A 19138-nucleotide genomic window follows, 5' to 3' on the forward strand; every position below is an offset into this window, starting at 1 on the left:
TGGTTGAGGTTTTTAAGCAGGAGTTAGCAAGTTCCTTCCAGGATGTACGTTAAGAGCCTGATACCAACACATAATGACAACTGACATCAAATTCAAATTGTCAACTGTAATTTTATTGCACAAATTTAACTTAATAATAATAACCAATCGTTAACAGCTTTATTCCCATTAAAATGAACGAGGGAAAGTTTTATACGATATTTTCACACTCATTATACTGTTTTCATCTCAATCAATAGATATTAGAATTTCAGCAAACTCAGAAGGCAAATCGACATTGATTGTCACATGAGGTTATTGCCCATGCCATTACGACGATTGAAAATAATCGCAAGTCATTTCTTCCTTTAAAAGGAAATTAAAATACGATTTTCTGCCATTTTTCGGTCATGGACGGGTTACCCGACATGCCCAGCGGTGGGTCAAATGAGTTGCACATCAGGCGAAATGGCGCCAGATTTTGCAGGCCCAATTCTTACAAAAATTGGGTAAACGTCCTTTCAAAGATTGCTCTATTGTCGGCCTTGAATGTTTAAAAAGATTTCCCAGCTCTCTCGTCTTTTTTACATGTCTTCATGAAAAGATGTTTGCGAAATACAAAATTCTTGTAAAAGAAAGCAAAAAACAATAACAAAAAAGACAAAAAAAGACAAAAACCATGACATTTCAAAATGGCGAGATGGAATATCTAATTATGACTTCTATGATAGAGATCTTACATGTATACAAAATGGTATGTTGTATAGTCGGATAACATGATGATGAACTTTAAGACACATAATACCGTTGAAGTTTGGATAGGAATGTTAACATTGGATGAAATCATGAATGATTAATGTGAGAAAGATTAAAGAATGTAACATTCGTCGAACAGACATAGAAAATAATAATTTGTGAGCGTGGCGGTACACAATTTATCAACGTAAGGTGGTACCCAGTAAAGAAGAACACCAAAGTACCCAAATATAACTTATGAAACCATAGCAGGCAATATTGACGAAACCCTACTGTAAATACTAGTTTAAGTTGGCTTGTTACCGACATCATAATACTACTACCCAGGACTGTCTACATCATGCTGTTTGCTATGACTTTTTCAAAAACAGTGTGTCAAGAAAATATAACAAGAAATAACATACAACTCAGAAAGTTTTTCTTCAATTCATTACAACTGAAGTTTTACATATTTAGAATAGAATTTGAAGCGATTTGAATACATGTCTCAATTCTATATACTGGAATGATGGTTTGACATCTCATATGGTCACGTGACTTTGTCACTAAGAGACCACAAGTGTGAATATATTTTCACAACACAATGTGTCTTATAGCCAACCAGTGGTCTGAGAGGTCACCAACTAATACCACAAGAAGTGACGGAGTACGCAGTTTATATTCTCAAAGTATAGTGAAAGTTTCTCTGAGAAACACTCAGTTCAAAGGTGGCAGCCTCACTGCGAAAAAAATAACAAGGCGTCATCTTCACTTTTACTTCTCTGGCGGTGTGCCACCGCTCCGGGTGTCTAAAACAGAAGTGTGCTCTTTTGCCCTTAACCTTAAAGCATCGATACTAGATTTTCTAATACCATATGCGTCTGCTAAGTCCAAATGTGAAATTCCTGGTGGGAGCGAGGAAAGGACTGGGGATGCAAGCGGAAGTGACGTCGCCGATGAAGACGATGGTGCCAACACTGAACCTGGGAGGCCATTGCACATGTAGCTTGCTAAAAGTCCGTCAAATGATTTGCCATGCAGATATGGAGAGGTCGCTGGTATAAATGTCCCTTGGTGACCCAAAGCTCGCATTGGTCCTACTCCGGTTAAATATGGCAGTTGTCTGGCCAAATTGTTGGCCCAAATACTTTCAGGACTTGAGTACTGGGGACTGAGCTCATGTGATGGACTGATATCGCCGCCATATGGCGATAGGAAATTGGGACTCTCTCTTCCCAAAGCCTTCTCACGTTTGCGCCATTTAGCTCGCCTGTTTTGAAACCATACCTGAAGAACAAGGGAAAATTTAGCATATTAGAGTGTATACTATGCAATTGTAGAATATTTCTAGACATTCAACAAATGAGTGACGAGAACATGAGGTGTTACCATCACTCCTACAGAGTCTGTTTATTATCAAAACGAAAGGCTTTGAGTTAGTACCGCCTTTGGCCTTGGTATAGTTGATGCTACCATCTATCCCCCGTTTTAAAAATACAATTCTAACAAAATAGTAATAAACTTAAAACAAATACATATTCACTTGCACAAAAGTAAGGTTACTGTGCAATAATATTGAATATCTGAAAATTATTCATTCAATGGCGGTACCACACAGCATGAAATGTGGCTTTGAGTTCTTCATTGTTTTCGCATTCATCCCAATATTTTCTGTACAACGAACCAACAATTACAGACAGGAACATGTACATTCAATGTGTAAATGAGAGCATTACGCCAGAGTCAAATTTTTATTGTTATGCCAAAAAAATAGAAATGCTATTTCATGCGAATTGTATCAATGACTTTGGGAGTAATAGCAATGATTATACTTAGATGAGCACTTTTAATGGGAAAAACGTGTTTCTCCTCGCATAAAACGACCAGCGCTAATTTACTTATGGTTTTCAATGGTGAAGCTACGAAATTAGATTAAAATAGTCATGTTATGAATCTGTTCCAAGAGGTATTGTACGAATTGTTTTTGGTTTGGATAGGCAAGTTTTAAATTGAAACACTGCTAAGTATATATATGAATGACACACTCTTTCTCTTTTGCATTTTCCTTCCTTTGTAATTAGTGCCAAATTTTGGATGAAAGCTTTAAAATTACATGCAATGGTACGAGATCACACCGGACACAGACAACTAAAGAACATAGACACTGATTATTTGAAATGAGTGTAAAGAAATAAAACTGAAGATAAAAGGATAATTGACGGTTCGTCTTGTCCAATTATCGGTTTTCGCGCCTAAATTGGTCAAATTGTAAAATTTCACCACATTCAGGAGACAGGATGATGAGTCCGGTTCCTCAGAAAGATGAGCAATGGGCGGGAAACAGTAGACTCGAGGGAAACGTCTTTTGAAAGCCTAATATTGGTGTATTTTCTGCTAATTTGAATCATTTAGTGAGAGTAATTAGGATAATTGTATGAATGGGTTTACCCCATTGCTGGTGTCTATACAACTACATTGTATACATTTATTTCATTCTACTGGGAGGTAGCAACGCTGTCACCTCGTTCATAGAATAATTTTATCTCTAGTTCACAATTTCCAGAATACCAACAGTGGCGTTGTGCGTGGCGCAACACATACATTAAAAAAAAGACTATCTTGTCGTGTTTGAAATTAAAACACCATATGCATAACCCAGACCAGAAAAAAATGCTGCGTAAAATATACGGGTAGAGAAACACCACAGGCTTTCTATGCATCACATAAAATATCTTTGTATCATTTTGAATCGCATTGTACTAGTTTACTAATCAGTACTAGAATTTATTTATTCTTCTTTATTTGTCAACATCGAATTCAACCTTTAACGCTGGAAATGCATGATACTCTAAACATTTCAACGCCTCGTGACACCATGGCGACAATACGTGGACATAATTACTAAATCCTTTTAAAAATGAATTGAATTGAAATTTATACGACCAGAAAAGAAAATTTCCCCTCTACATACATATTGAACTGGTTTCTAGTAAAGTCCGTACCAGTAATTTTCTACAGCAATTTTGACCTTACACCTCAGTATTATTGTTGTTATTTTTAAAGTTATTTCGGGGGTGGGGGGGGGGGGAGAGAACGCAACAATGCTCAAAACATCCCATAGCTAAAATAGACAGAAAAATTAAAAATGCACACAAAAACAGAATTATTAAACTAACAGAACTCAAACAAGATAAGCTGACAATACACACCTATAACAAGCTACAGGCACAATTGAATATTCATCGAGCAGAGGATCGTAACGTAATTTAGCATCGCTAAATTAAAACCATTACTTTAACCTTTCAAAAAAGTGTACATTAGCTTTCGCCTAAGAACCCCAAAAGTGGAGGTTGTGTGTTGAGATAAACACTGAGCTTGCACTACAGTCTCGCGAATATCACATACGAATACGGAAAGCGTACACATGGTTGTAACCAACTCTAAAATTATTCAGACACTCTTTACTGTATAATGACCACAACTGAGAGCAGTACATATTCGAACAGAAGTTCTAAATAATAGCTTAACATCAACTGAATAGTGTGAAAATGTACGAAGTAAAATATTAGCTTGGCTGTAAAAGCATTTCACCTGGCGTTTGATTGCACTATATCATCATGCAGAGAGTCGGTCAGGGTATAACCCTGTGTCATGTTCATGAACAATACTAAGTGGTTTATCTCCAACATGAACAGAAGGTAAAATATCAACTCTAATTACACATTTACGGGGCATAAAGTCAATACTTTTCAATGTCTTAGGGTGGTGTTGTCGTTGTCAACACCATATATTTCACAAATAGACACATGGTGATAAATTTTCTCGTAAGTTTTATTTAATTCACCGTCGATGAAGGAATCGCCCTCTTTCTGTGTATTCGTTGATTCGGAATTAAACAAACAGATAAATAAATAAATAAATAAATAAATAAATAAATAAATAAATAAATAAATAAATAAAAGGACAAACAAACAAACAAAACGCATAATGTTTGATTATCACGAAACTGTATACCTGTTTAGCATTGTCTGTATATTACGAACAATGCAACAGTCCAATATATAATTTCTTTTCAATGTATGAAAATTGAATAATTCATTTTTAATTCGTGCCTTATGTAGGCTTGTATTTATTTCATACAATGTGTTTCATTGTAAACGCTGGAGAATAATCTCCTATACTACGAAAAGATAATTAAAAGTTCACACTCCATTTGAAAGCGAGTCTGTTGCAGTCGGCAACGTAGTGCTAATGCTTTGGTCCTAATTTAAGCGATTGTCCAGGCCCGCAGGGTAACACGTGGCATGGTAAAGATGCTGGCTGGGTTGTATACATGTATAATTAGACGTGTTAGTTTAAAAATATAAACAGACAATTATAAAACGACCCTTTAATTGTTTATTCAAATACTGTACGGCTGGGTAATATTAATGAAGGCCAAAACGCGGGCAAGCGCAACACACCGTCCCGTCATATGTACAGCCAATATACAGGTTTTTATAAAGCTGGTCTGTGACTACTAAATAGCGCCTTGTTGTCAAGTTGAATCGGACATGAAAGCTCACATATGAAATGTTGATTGTCCTTTTATTATCCCTGTCATAGTGACTCCAAAATCGTGACATTATTAATTGAAGGAACATGATGTCGCAGGAGATATGAAATAATGAATTATAAACAAGAGTAGAGAACTCTGGTACTGGACAGATTGCCATATGGCGGGATGTAAAGATGTTTGTAAAGAATTCCTGTATTTCATCAGTGTCAGTAGTATTCCAGCTCCAATCAATTTCTGACAATTCTACATGCGTTCTTTACATTTTATTTCCATTTGACTATTTTACAATATTTTTCTTAATCAGACTTTATATAGATCATTAAAAAGCTACTGAGAACAATGAAATTCGAAAGTGAGTTTAGTCATGGTGTTTTGAATCCCCCCCCCCAATTTTTTTAACTAAGTTCCATTCCTCCCTGCCTAACGTTTTGTTGAAGATCAATTGAACAAGGGATCGTAATATAAATTATCAATTTTAATGAGCTGCTGAAACAAATCTAACAAAATGAACTGGTACTTCAAAGCGACAATGAAGTGTGGTGCACCTTTTATTTGACTCATCTCACCGTTAAAAAGAATAAAAATGCTGTGTCAAATATATGACCCTTCTGAACGTAATATGGTACCTATAGTATGCTACTTTCTGTTGTCGGCGTCACCATCATGTCAAAGATACGACGGTAGTCTTTTTTTTTCATTTCAGCTTCACTGACGTGAGATAATTGGTATAATTAAGTCTGTCAGGAGTCATCATCGTTGTTTGACTCGGTTTTCGTGTCCAATTGCAGCCAATATCGGGTTAATTTGCATGAAACGAAGCAGAAGGGATGAAGCGAGAGAGTATGTATTGGTATTGTATGAATGACATCAAATGAATGTCAGTATACAGGAGTTTCTGGCAGGAAATTAGACTGTATACCCCACTTCATTTCTGCAGGGTAAAATTGATCAAAACTAATCAATTTCAAAATGACCAAGTACAAAGAAATTGGCCTCTATTTGGTGTTTCCAGAATGGTTTATATGACTTCCTTGAAGTGATAACCAAATTTAAATTGGTGAATACATCAACGTGTGTTATCGAATGAGTATGTCAATAAGTGATGTCGAGGGCCTGACAGTTCGGAATGCTACAATGAACGGTCAAAGGTCAGCTTTACATGGGTTCGAACTCGTCCGACGTTGATATATATTTTATTCAAAGTTTACACACATTGCTTTGTCATCTTTCAATATTGTTTGTTTTATGTCAAAAGGCTGCAAAAAGATCTAATTCATCGCCTAAACACACTGTGTGTATGATTTCTTTCTTTTAATGTAATCTCCTTCTTTTAAAACAAACTCTTGAAAGTATGCAGGACATTCTATCATGTAGTGTATACATTAAAGAAAACCAACTAAAACGACTGACTTATTAAGCAACCAACCAACCAACCAACCAACCAACCAACCAACCAACCAACCAACCAACCAACCAAAGAACGATCAACAGCATAAAGCAACATAAAGGTAGCCAACCAATAAAATAAAATAGAATGAAATGAATAAATACTGTCAATTTCTGTCGATTTTAATAGTTAGCTAAATAATTCACTGCTGAAGCTTAAAGTGTCGAAATTTTGATGCAGAAATAAATGAACATAAAGCGATATTTCAAAATCGACAGGGAAAAGTAATTTTCAGTAATGTTTCTTTACTGACATGCTAGACTGGTATCTCTACACATCACTTTGAATACAGCTATGTTTTTGTTTACATTTTCAATGGTCCAATTACGAAGGAAAGGCTTAAAGGTAGCACCCTAAACTATATTAAAAGGGCGAAAGTCAGCCATTATCTTGTTTACATGTTACACGGTAGACGCCTTCATATGCTTATTAATAAATTTATTGAAAGGTCAATTGTCAATACAAAATTTACATACTTGAGTCTACAACACTTTGACCTTTTTTATATATATAATTATTACGACAGTTGATCTCTTGATATAACTAAAGTAGTATGTAAATATTAAACGTAATATTTAATATCGACATATTAAAGAGAGAAAATATTTGAGAGAAATATAATTGAACGCCTTCTTTGTTTGTTTGTTTGTTTGTTTGTTTGTTTGTTTGTCTGTCCGTCCATCCATCCATTTGTCTGTCTGTCTGTCTGTCTGTCTGTCTGTCTGTCTGTCTGTCTGTCTGTCTGTCTGTCTGTCCGTCTCTAGTCAGAAATACGAGAAATAAACGGCAGATTTCTACAACAAAACATGTAAATTATATTGATCGGCCAGTACTAACTGTGACGATAAATAAAATGAGACCCACATGGTTTCATTGTATGTACAAATGTTTTCCCAGCTGATCATGCACTGAATGGTTTAGCAGCTAGTCGTCATACACACGTGTACTGTTTCTTGATTGTTGGGGAAATTATTTCAAACAATAAAAAAAAACATGTTTTATATATCCCTGGGTCACAACTTCTGTCTAACAGGTTCTCCGTGACTGCAATAACTATCTAGAGTACAATCCAGTAGTTAACACGTCGCTCAATTGTGTACGGAATCAAGGTGATATTTTTTCTTTTTTTAGAACGTGCAACTTTGACTTGAAGATATCGCCAACTGCAAATAGCTATAAACCTTGTCAATGATATATTTTGGTAAAGGATGAATAATGATAAAAAAAATAAACCATCCTCTTCCAAGGACATTTTTCTGAACACCATCATCGAATAACCATTTTGAATCAAATGTTCCATTGACTAATAGCAACACGCCAAGTTACTTGATTTATTTGATTTTGTGTTTATATGGCCAAAATAGCCCGTATCGATCGGAAATTGGTATATGTATATGAGGCGGTTATTCAGTCTACCATCTGATTAGTGATGTTCACACCAGCCTCAGTTAGCTTTCCATTTATAACCAACTGTAACAGTTTCGCTAAATTGACAGGCAATTTCCTCGCGCTGGTTCACTTGAAAGTTCCCGAATGTTCAAATTGTGTGAAAGGTTTGTTTTTCCAAGCATGGTGAAATATCTCGGCTTTATCGACTTGATGCTTTTAATTTGTGGATCGTGTATCAACCAAAAGTAATTGTTAGTAGATTGACTGTTGTGTCATCGCCTGTTGCAGATAAATCATTACCTTAAAAGTCCTTTTTTTCTTCTGTGCCCAAATCAATAAAAGAACTGTGCCATGAATTCCGTCGAAATGAAGCGACATTAAATTCCTCTTGATATCTAGCATATGGCCTAAAGAATAGGTTACACCACAGACAAGGAAGATATTTTTTGTCTGTGTTTTTACTAAGCCGGCCGTGTACCGTACGCTGTCTACATCACAGCATTGTTGCTTTTGGAAAATGGTGTTAATTGAGGCAATTGTAAGAAATCAGGGGGGACATCACAACAAAAGAGGTAACGTCACTGGAAAACTAGTTGATCAATCACGGACTGTATACTCACTGAGTTAATGTAACTAAACACATACGTGCAGTTCTGTTTGCACTGATGGGTCTTTGAATTAAGTCAATCAGAAACATACACAAACTCATTCCACTTGTGTGTCTTTTAATACACTGTGGCAATGAATACCCAAAAGAGCGTACCATATTGTTATTCTTTTGTGGATGAAATAGTACTAATTTCTACTCTTTCATTTGAACAGACAGACGGGTAAGAACAAAACTATTTAAAATCTGGACGCTTCACCGTATGCAGTCATATGAATGTAACACAAAAAGAGAAGGGGGACTATTGTTTGCTCTTTTCACTATTAGAATATACAGGAGTCCCTATTTGTGATCAATTTACTGTTAACACCACACGGCTCCATCGTAAAAGTGCTTACACTTTATATTCATAATGAACTGACCGAATACGATTTCTTTCCTTTTTCGCGGTGGGCGTTTTTATTTCATCATCATTTATACGGCATATTTTCAAGCTTCTTCGCAGTATCCGCCTGGTTTATTAAAACGAAGCCTTGTCCTTAATAAAGACATGCTATATTGTGTGTGTGTGTGTGTGTGTGTGTGTGTGTGTGTGTGTGTGTGTCGGGGGAGGTTTACAGCTATATCCTCAAGCAGACATGGATACACACCATACACACATGATAGCTGAGAGTGAGACAATGTATTCAACACGAATAGACATGTCATCTATAAAATACGGCAACTTGTTTCATTATATTAACAATCTGTTCCTCGTTTCACAGATATAATGGAGTATGCATTGTCATCAGTCCATCAGACATTAACATACTTAATCAGTACAACATACTTAATGAGAAAATTAATTAACAAGTTTCAGGGTTGCTACGTTCGCAACCCGATACAGGCACGGCAATTAGCTCCATTTGATAGACAAGTACTGTAACAATAAAAAATACTTTGGCCGAGAATGGTGATTTTGGTATGCCATACTGCACAATGACTGTGATGAGTGGCTGTCTTGCTATTGTTACGAGTCACAGACCTAAATTATATCCATTCAGGATATTTTGGTAAATTATACTGAAATTCTAATACTTTCACTGGGTCTCTAAATAATCAAGTACCACATCCAATAATCTTTTTTTTTATCTATGATAGAAACATAACTAACAGGTAGCTGATAACAATGGAAATCAAGCCCTACTTGCTGTGTCTTTAAACAACACATATTCGCAGTGATCTGGAATGTAGTATAGATACCACATGTCCTATACCACCTTGAGTTGCTTTGTTCCAACTCGATCGAGTCTGACTGGACAAAGACCGACGAGTTGGATGTAACTTCCGTCATCTTTAGTCTAACGACATGTATGTACACGGTTGTTACTCCGCCTTCCTTTGTACTGTTAGTGAAATACAACGGCTATGAGTACCTCTTAAATTAACACAAATATCCATGAAAAAAAAATTTAATTGTTATAATTGAAATAGTAAACCAATTAATATAATACTGCTGTGTAGGATCAAATATTAGGGTTAGGATTGTGAAGTCGGTTAAAACCATATGATTCATGAGATTTAATCGATTGAGGAGGGGAGGGGAGGCACTGGTGAAATTTTGAAATAAACATTGACCGTGTCTAATCCTGTGTAAAATCGATTTGTAAACTGTTACATTTTCCCCATCATATTGTGTCTTATGTAAACACTAGCGTTAACGTTAGACACATTTGATCCATATATATACACTATATAGACACACACACACAGAAACACAGACAGACAGACAGATAGACAGACAGACAGACAGACAGACAGACAGACAGACAGACAGACAGACAAACAGACACACACACACACACACACACACACACACACACACACCTGGGAATATAAACCTATCGCATGCACAGTTCTCAGTTCTTTTCCCAATTTTTTTTATGTAAGTTATAGTATGTTGACGCTCAGCAAACGAGTTTGGGTATTGCCCTTATATCATTAAATTTGCTATAAAAGAACTATATAATGCAGACACTGGCCCTTAAATCGACCTTTTACAACATCACTATACTGATCTCTCGGTAGCCTTATGTTTGTCTCGGACTGTCTATTTATACACTATGCTATGCATCATTGAAATTCTATGGTTACGTAATAGATATGTGAAATAACATGCTGGCGGTTTTATTAAGTATTTGTGTATTCAATCTATCCTATACTACTTTTAATTAAATCAAATTGTTCTACAAAGACCATTGTTGTCACATTGGGCGCTGGTATGGACGGAGACAAAGTCCTCACCACACTTCAAACTTTGTCTCTTTTTACTAATTATTGAATTACAAAACTAAAATAAACAGACGTTATGATATATAATCAATGTGAAAAGACTCATATCTGTGTATGTATTAGAATATTATTTGAATTACTGACAAGTATGAAAATATGATGTAGTTGAAAAATACAGGTCATAATATAATGTCTATTGTTACTTTGTGTGTTTTTTGTTTGCAGCTTGGTTTCATAGTACAATATACTGGCATGTGTTATTCCTATTGCCCTTTATGTCAGTGATATTGTGATATTGTAGACTGACTGACTGACTGACTGACTGACTATGAACATGATCGGTTTACTAAAATAGTCATGGTGAATACCGAACGGTGAATAAAATCAGACAGGTTGTTTTGTCACCATATTTTAGTTTTCTTCTGAATGTAAACTTACACTATCAATACGACTGACATATTCGCTGATGGTGATAGTGGTGGTGGTGGTGGTGGTGGTGATAGCGGTGGTGGTGGTGGTGATAGTGGTGGTGATAGCGGTGGTGGATGTGATGGTGATAGTGGTGGCGGTGGTGGTGGTGGTGATAGCGGTGGTGGATGTGATGGTGATAGTGGTGGTGGTGGTGATAGCGGTGGTGAATGTGATGGTGATAGTGGTGGTGGTGGTGGTGGTGGTGGTGGTGATGGTGGTGGTGGTGTGTATGGGGTAGCCACCACAAAGACAATCCACGTGACTGTGCCATTGTACTTTTGCATTTAATTTCAATAATCTGATTTCCAGTGGTTTTATGGCGACGGAAAGTTGATGCAATTTAAAAACAAATTGGTTGATAAATTAGCAAATGAAACTGTAATACTTTTACACTTGATATGAATGCTATAAACGATTGTGGTACATACAGAAAACGCTTTACTTTGGTGCCATGGGTGGTAATCAGTTTGCGTTTGGGACCCAAGTAAAGTAACATCACGGTGTCTACAGAAATATCACGTGCCTGATCAAAATGTGTATCCTACATTTATACTGGTTAGTCTGTGTGTTCTTGGTTGTCTTGTAGCGTTGTTATTTAACCTTTCCCACCTGACACATCTAATGCAGTTTATTGTGTTCTTCACTCTTGATACATGTAGTGCGGTTGTAATTCTATTACTAATGGTACGCCAAGAAGCTATAGCTTGGTAGTTGTTACACCTAAACTGCTGTGAAATGTACGCAATGGACAACTCTTAGTACTTGAAATGAACAACATTAACGCACACTCTCTGCCTGTGGAGAAATAGGAGTTGACTTGGCTTCGGTACTTGACATTTTGAATTTGGCGTGTTTCCTGCCACGCTTGTTAACCGTGAAGGGATTCCAAGTTGAGACTGACGGTACCTCCCTCAATGTTTAGCATTTTACGTTAAAATTTCGAGAATTCGGTTCGAATAGGGTTAAGATTTTCAGACGGTTCTGTCAGTCATGCAAAGGGAAAACGTCCGTTCACACGCTGTGGAGCACTTTAGAGCTTTTACAGATTGTCGCAGTAAAGTTGTTGGAGTACGGTCAACATAGCAGGCCAAATGAAGCATATATTGCAGCAATTTACTAAACAAAAACATTCGAATTTACCTATTGTGTAAGGAATTTCTACGACGAGAGTTTCGTCAGTCGAAGATGCGATTACTTTTCAACGTCGACAGATTCCTCTAGCGAAAGTTGTTATAAACTGCACATGAAACCCATGCCTAGGCGTTCCAATGTACCCAACCTCTCCCTTGAATTCCGCATATTTCTTGACATGCAGGCGCCAGTTACCTACGACTTAAGGACTTTTTGAGTGCTTCCCCTCCTCTGCTAAGTTCCAGCCATATCTTGTAAATACCAAAATACGTCGAGTTTATATGTACGTGGAGAAAGTCTGGCTAAGAACCGCCCTGATACAAGTGTGTTTTAGTTCTTCGTATGATTGCATTAAATGTCCTTGTCAATCTAATAAGTCAAACACTGTATCACATTTCTCTTGACGCTTTCAATGGAAATGGACAACTATTACTTGAGAGTCTTGTGCTTACGTTCCTTTAACGACAGACTAACTGTGTTTATTTCCTTAATTAGCAATTATAGTAGACGTTTCGTTTACTTTGATGCCATTTGGAAACTGAACCATTGGATTCGTTCATTTCCCCGAGGCGTACAATTGACCGTACTACGGCATGGCTCAGTAAGGCAACACCGGTCTGCCGCAGTCGTACGTGAACTAAGCCGATTCACGTATAGACGCTGTGTTACACTTTCATGCGATGATTCTAAATGATTTTATTTTTTTAAAGAATGAAATACTGGCATCAATTAATGATTATCCCTATCTTTTTAAATGATAACATTTATTTTGTTACTAAGGTAACACCAAATCAACGATTTTAAATATCCAACGTATTTGAATGTATTAAACGTACAATATTAAATATTCGATTTAACAGAATTTTATCTTTATGTTTTGTCTTTCTATTTTATCATTCAAGCTTTACTGTTACATGTAATGATTACTAAGAGAAATAAATCTAATGATGAAAAGGGAAGCATAATTCCATATTTTCGGTTCTCAGACGAGACAAGGAAAAAACGAAATGTGAGGGTCATTTACCTGAACTCTTGCTTCACTTAGATCAAGTCGCAGTGCCAGTTCTTCACGAGTAAAGACGTCAGGATACTGTGTCTTTTCGAACGACCGTTCAAGCTGATGCAACTGATAGGTTGTGAAGGTGGTTCGACTCCGTCGCACTTTCCGTGGTTTTTCCGGTGTGCCGTCCTGTTCGGAGTTGGATTCGTTCATTTTTTGGTCTTCACAATCTCTACCCATAGCATCGCTACTGTCGTTAAGTAAGCTACCAGCTGGCGACCCAGCATCACTTCTTGCCAGAATCTCTTCGGCCGAAACATCTGACATAAATCGATAAAATAATTATAGTTATTTTGGGGAGGGGATTATATTAACAGGGTGCAAAAATGAAGCGATTTGCGGATAAACCAGAAGGCTGGGTCAGAGTGGATGGGAAAGCATTGACACTAACTAACATAACATTCATGACAACGAATGCGTAAAGAAATAAATGATGCCAGAACGACATTAATTGTATTGCCTTAAATAGTTCATCACATCTATTAATCTGATTACAACAAGTGAAGCGTTTGAGCAGAGATGAGTATCAGTTCATATGATACCCCACTTCATAGTGAAATTAAACAGTGCAGGACCTAAGGTTATCACTTTTGACTATATTCAGTCTAGTTGACCAGCATGGCTTTGTAGATATGTAAATATAATCGCTTAGTAATATCCAAAATTATAATTATGCGTTATCACTCAATGAAGCAAAAGTGTACAATTTGAACCCACGAATAAAGGGTATATTAACTTAGTAATTATTTATCAGTTTCTCTCCGGGGATTACTTTAATTAAACCCGTTTATCATCACACATTTAATTTTGGCTTTTTTGTGTGTTAATAACCAGTAATTTAAGTAAGTGATCATACACACACAGAACTGTTAACAATGAGGAGAGAAACTCGAAAAATATAGACATGAAATATTTACGGGTTGAAAAAAAGTATTCCTAAAATTAGCTCATAGAATTATTTATTATATGCTACAATGAAATGAATATTAGTTATTTAGGGGTTTCCAACCACTGACATTTTTTGCTGATGTTTGGGTAATTTGGTTGGAGATGGTACACAGTTGTCTGTCTGGGTGTTTTACAATGGTCTGAGCTAATTTCATTTCATTTTGGTAACGACGTTTGTTGAAAGTATGTATTCATTAACGATCAAACAAAATCAACAATGAGGATGGGGCGACAACAATACAACTCGACAAAGCATGACGTGACTTATACATATTAGTGACTATTAGACATCTCTATTCCGTCGAGGTTCGTACGTTAGGGTCTCACTGCAATAAACCGTCATAACCGTTTGGCGGGAGGAGGAGGGGTGTTGGTTGGCCATGTCGTTCGTTACCCTCTCTCAACTGTAATGATTGTTCTGCACCCCTGGAGTGACTGTGTCATACCAGCAACTCAGTTTGCCGACGGAAACCGTGTTGTGTCAGCTTGTATTGTATTAATTAGTTGTTGTTGCGAGAAATTTGCAAGCCATCTGGGTAAATTCAAATCGGCTCTATCATGTCACGGTGCTAGAATCATTCCTCTCCATGAACGCTTGACTTTTCGGAATTTAAAGAAGAACTATATTTATCCGCTTTAGTGCAAATATTATGAAAGGAACGCCAATGAAATAGTGGGCTATCCATTTCATGAAATTATTTTGTTCACAAACTTGTTGCGTTAACCCGCAAAAAACACGACTGAACATTTAGCAGGCCAATTATAGCCCAAGAGTTGTTTGTTACAGTCAGAATACAAAATCAACAGACATAGTCTGGGTATATTCTATGATCCAGGCTGTGGTTAATAAATAAGGAGAGAGAGAGTGTGTGAGTGTTGTTACCATACCTTCAGAATGATTCAATGAAACGCTGTCTTTCGATAAGACTTCTTCATCCTGCAGCAAACTCAACCTGTCGGACTCTGGCGACGTAGGGCAGGGGACTTCATTTTGTCTGTTACGTCTACTTTCCATAACAGGGACTTCCAAAGCACGGGAACAAGGCGGTTTGTTACCGAGGATAACGTCAATAGAGTATGCACTAGGCTTCGACATACCGGGGCTTCGCCGCGCAGGAGTGTTACAAGGTAGTTTCGATGGTGATTCGTTCGTGGGTTCGATCGCCACAGAAGGTCGCATTATTTCCGACGCCATGGTCTAGGTGATTTGTTGGAAATAAGATAATATGCAAGGTGGTTGTATACCAAAAAGATGATTGTTTGGTTTGTGTACACCGTATTCTCCTCTGTTGCTTGTCTCAGTTGCCTCAACACCAAATAACTTCCATGCCCATGTGTACGATTACTTTAAAACGACCACTTGTCAATCAAACACTGTCCAACAATTGACTCATCGTCGATGGACTGTGTGCAACGAGTATTAAAACACGCTGTTAATACAATTACTGCTGAGGCCCTCTAAGTCCTTATTGATTCACTTCTTTTGGCGAGATACTTTTAGACTGTGCATGCTGTGACAGCGTACTACTCACTCCTGATTAAGCTAAGCGGCCTTGCAAGGACCCCCTCTGTGGCGAGAAAGTGGATATTTACAGGTTTGGTAAAGCGCGGCGATTGGACACCAAAATAAGCACGATCTGCCACTGTGTTGATTTACTATCAATCTTGTTGGATTATGCTGGTTCCTAGTTAGCTGTCACTTTTCCATGATATGTATGTAAACATGACGTTTATGGGTTGGTCTCTAAACCAAATTGGGCGGGCAAACTCAGCCATAAGCCCTTTTAGTCCAGTCTGTGTCAACTTATTAAAGGAGCGATGATGAAAAGGCTCCTAATGAGTTAGCAACCATTGGCAACAATACCATTGTTTACAATTGTGCACTTTCTCCACCAACTTTTTGCATGTTTTTGTGTACTAATTCTCGCCACAGGCGTTCTTTGAATGCACAAATCAGCATTAGCACCTCCCCTTTTAATCAATTTGTTTCTATCTCCTCTGTTACAATACACGACTTTCTGCTAATCACAGTATTGCGGCAGTGAAGGCAACCCTGTTGGCCTTTTTGAAAAGAGAGAACGAAATCTAAACGAAAATTCTACTAGTGTTGTTATTTGTTGAGCCAAACAATTTGACGCGCTTTTCTGTTTTATGTAACACACGCTAACTATGTTTTTTCTCTGTTTAGTACCGTACATGACTTCAAGTAGTCTACGAGGCCCAAGCCCTATTAGGGATAACTGAAGTATTTTCCCTCCGGCACATAAGACCTCAACTCGAAGATTGACATTTCTGGACAAGGGGAATCATGTAACGAAATGCCAACCTTAATTTTTCGAGATTGTTATCTCTCAGAATTGCTACCGGTGTGGAAAGTTTTGAGCTAAAGTTCTTTGCATTACTTGGATTTCAAGCAGGAAGTGAACCAAGGTTGATATGAGGAAGTGGTCTGCGGACTATTTCTATTGATTTACGTACCGATGCATTCAGTTTCACGTTCGAATTGCGCGTACATAGCAGGACCATGAGTATGGCAGGTACATTAGGTCAAATGACGGACACGTTTAAAAGTCGGTCTCATTTTATACTTGAAAAAATTGAAACAACCGGTAAATACAAAACGACTGAACACATGCCTTCATCATAGGGGGACCATTGTTTGTTCAATTACTCACGATAAACGCTTCATTAATTTGGCCCACTTTAAATTTGCGACTTTCCTGAGAACGTCTTTAACGAGACAAGAATCACTTGATTATAGAAAAGATAATACCCTCTCAGCAGTAGTTCTTCACATTCCTGTTTTAACTCAGCCCCTTGCCTCTTTAAACTTCCTCACTTTTGTTTTCCATAACAAACGATAGATGAATACACACTAATTAACTGCCTCATTACTCAATTAGTGATGGGTTGTGAAAAAGCCCAATGACAAACAGTACAACAATCCTGAGTAAACTTTCCCACCTATTGCACCCTCCCCTTGTTTAATTTATAAATTGTCACCTACTTGAACTTGGCGTTCATCCTGCTAGTGGAATCAACTTATGGCCACCAAGCTTGGCAAGACTAATGTTGATGGACAAGTTCAAGTGTGGCGTCCACTCCCCAATCCTCTTATAATTAACTCCCTCAAGATTTATTTAAAAATCGTGTATTTGTCTTTCTAATTAAGGCATTGTTGGTTTGCAAAAACTCTGACATAAATGAGTCTCTATTCCTTGAAACTGACATTGGTTAGCAGTTCATTTCTATATCTACACTAGTACAACTACCCAACGACATTGTGGATGTGATTTTATAAAAGCATTTATGATACCATGACCCGTGAAATTGACATTGACCTGCAATTGTTATGTTTATTTCAAGTTTGAATAGTATGGCCACTGCAAATACAATCTTATAAACCGATTTGAGATGATGTGCATAACAAGAAACAAATGCGCGATGGGAAAATAGTCCAAAATTGAATGATAGTAAATTCGACATTTTGGTAAAGCGTTAACCCATGTTTGATATTATGATGGTGAGAACGTACATAGACAGTCTATGGTATAAATACAGACTACCGAGAAAACGAGATCTAACATGAAATTAATGCATCGTAGTTGTTAATTAAATATCTGAGGGGATCCCAGTGATTGATTGGCACCTCATTAACAGGTAATTAGCGACGTTGCATGAATAGTTAAGATGCCATCATTATCTTTACAGGAATAATAACAGTAAATTAGCAATGCAAACAAACAAATTAAACATTACAACAGCGAGGACTTCAGCAACATACTAGTTTGATAAAAAGTTTACGTATGGGTGACAGAGATGATAACACTACCAAGGAGCTAGATACCTGGCACGACGAGTATTGTCCTAGTAGCATTCTCCAAATTCTAAGCTTTACTTTCTGTCCATCTCCTTTGTCTATCTGTTGTCTGTCTGTCTTAGCCAATATATATATATATATATATATATATATATATATATATATATATATATATATATATATATATATATATATATATATATATATTTCTGTGTGTCTGTGTGTGATGTTGTATGGTTCCCATCACTATTAGAGTCAGTGACACTTCCATGCTTAGAGGAACAGTAATTACTATTTTATTTACTAAATAAATGAACCACGCTAACAGCTTCAGATTATCAATTACGACGCAAAGAAATAAACAATAATTAAAAGGGTGCTTTGGTAATCTGCAATGACTGACACTAGACAATAGAAGAAAAATAACCAACCCCGATAAGTCTGTTTTAAATCCAGAAATTTGACGGCAGCAATACATCGATAGTCGTACAATAGACTATCATGTAGAGTCTAAGGTCGTACTAAGCGATTTTGAAATACTAGTATACAGCATTATCTATATTTACCCCACGCGTAGATCCTTCAGTGAAAGCCAGGATATATAATGCTATATATTTCATGACATAACCATTCTTCTGCTACTTCATTTAGGAAAGAATACACCACTTATGGTGCTTTACCCCACTGACTCAAGTCTCAAACCAAAAAGTTGACACTGCTTA

At 37.0% G+C, this 19138-nt stretch overlaps 1 protein-coding gene across 1 annotated transcript; it reads right to left on the reverse strand.

The window, feature by feature from the left end:
• Window positions 1-1208: 1208 nt before the first annotated feature.
• Window positions 1209-15692, reverse strand: LOC144443112 (homeobox protein orthopedia B-like). Its single transcript, XM_078132484.1, has 3 exons — window positions 15485-15692; window positions 13613-13908; window positions 1209-2001 (listed from the first exon to the last, which is right to left on the reverse strand). Exons 1-3 carry the CDS (start codon window positions 15690-15692, stop codon window positions 1489-1491), a joined length of 1017 nt encoding a protein of 338 aa, XP_077988610.1. The 3' UTR covers window positions 1209-1488.
• Between the last annotated feature and the right edge of the window lie 3446 nt (window positions 15693-19138).

The sequence above is a fragment of the Glandiceps talaboti genome, chromosome 12, assembly GCF_964340395.1.
Source record: "Glandiceps talaboti chromosome 12, keGlaTala1.1, whole genome shotgun sequence".
Lineage (NCBI taxonomy): Eukaryota > Metazoa > Hemichordata > Enteropneusta > Spengelidae > Glandiceps > Glandiceps talaboti.

Bases quoted from the DNA above. Each gene is read 5' to 3' on its own strand.
- LOC144443112 (XM_078132484.1), bottom strand. From the start codon at position 15,692: ATGTCGAAGCCTAGTGCATACTCTATTGACGTTATCCTCGGTAACAAA. The intron at 13,909-15,484 runs GTATGGTAACAA...GATTTATGTCAG, and splicing joins TTCATTGAATCATTCTGAAG to ATGTTTCGGCCGAAGAGATT. The intron at 2,002-13,612 runs GTAAATGACCCT...CTTGTTCTTCAG, and splicing joins TAAGTGAAGCAAGAGTTCAG to GTATGGTTTCAAAACAGGCG.